At 42.2% G+C, this 697-nt stretch overlaps 1 protein-coding gene across 1 annotated transcript; it reads left to right on the top strand.

Moving 5' to 3' along the window:
• Positions 1-352: 352 nt before the first annotated feature.
• SARC_17940 (hypothetical protein) lies at positions 353-607 on the top strand (the record flags this gene model as incomplete). The annotated part of the gene is made up of 1 exon (XM_014287972.1): positions 353-607. A coding segment is annotated over one exon (255 nt), but the record flags the coding sequence as incomplete, so codon positions are not given.
• Between the last annotated feature and the right edge of the window lie 90 nt (positions 608-697).

Raw genomic sequence — 697 nt, 5'->3', positions numbered from 1 at the left:
TAAACTCATGTGTACAGACATGCTATATGTGTATGTATTAGTAAGACTCATGTGTACAGACATGCTATATGTGTATGTATTAGTAAACTCATGTGTACAGACATGCTATATGTGTATGTAATAGTAAACTCATGTGCACAGACATGCCATATGTGTATGTATTAGTAAACTCATGTGTCGCAGGCAGAACTGGCCACAGCTATTGGGTTTTAAGGTTTTAGGGTTTTATGGTTTATTTCTATTTATAGAACATTTCATATGTACCGCAGAGGTCTCATCCCCGCTCCTACTGGATACTGTATCCCACTGTCGTATTTCTATTTATAGAACATCACTCATATACCTACCACAGGGGGTCATACCCGCTGCTGAGGAAGTGTTGGAGACAGACCCATTGTCGTACCGTAAGACTGGGCCGTTGCAACTATTGGCCGAGGGACAACATCAGTACAAGAAGCGCTTCTTCTCACTGCGAAACGGCCGCCTGACACACTGTGGCATGCAAATTAAAAACGAGTTCCTGAAGAGGTGCGTGTGCACGTATGTAGGATTATGGGTATGCGCACCAACCGTTCGTGAACACGCATGTGTATTCGAGTACTTGTAGGATACCACTTTGGGATTATAGAATGAGATGATCAAGTTGAGATTCTATCGTACCCACACACGTATGTTTATACACGCACACAATATATAT

This window comes from Sphaeroforma arctica (genome assembly GCF_001186125.1).
Source record: "Sphaeroforma arctica JP610 unplaced genomic scaffold supercont1.12891, whole genome shotgun sequence".
NCBI classification, from domain to species: Eukaryota; class Ichthyosporea; order Ichthyophonida; genus Sphaeroforma; species Sphaeroforma arctica.
The sequence above is the reverse complement of the archived record's forward strand: the minus strand, read 5'-3'. Positions and strand labels throughout refer to the sequence as shown.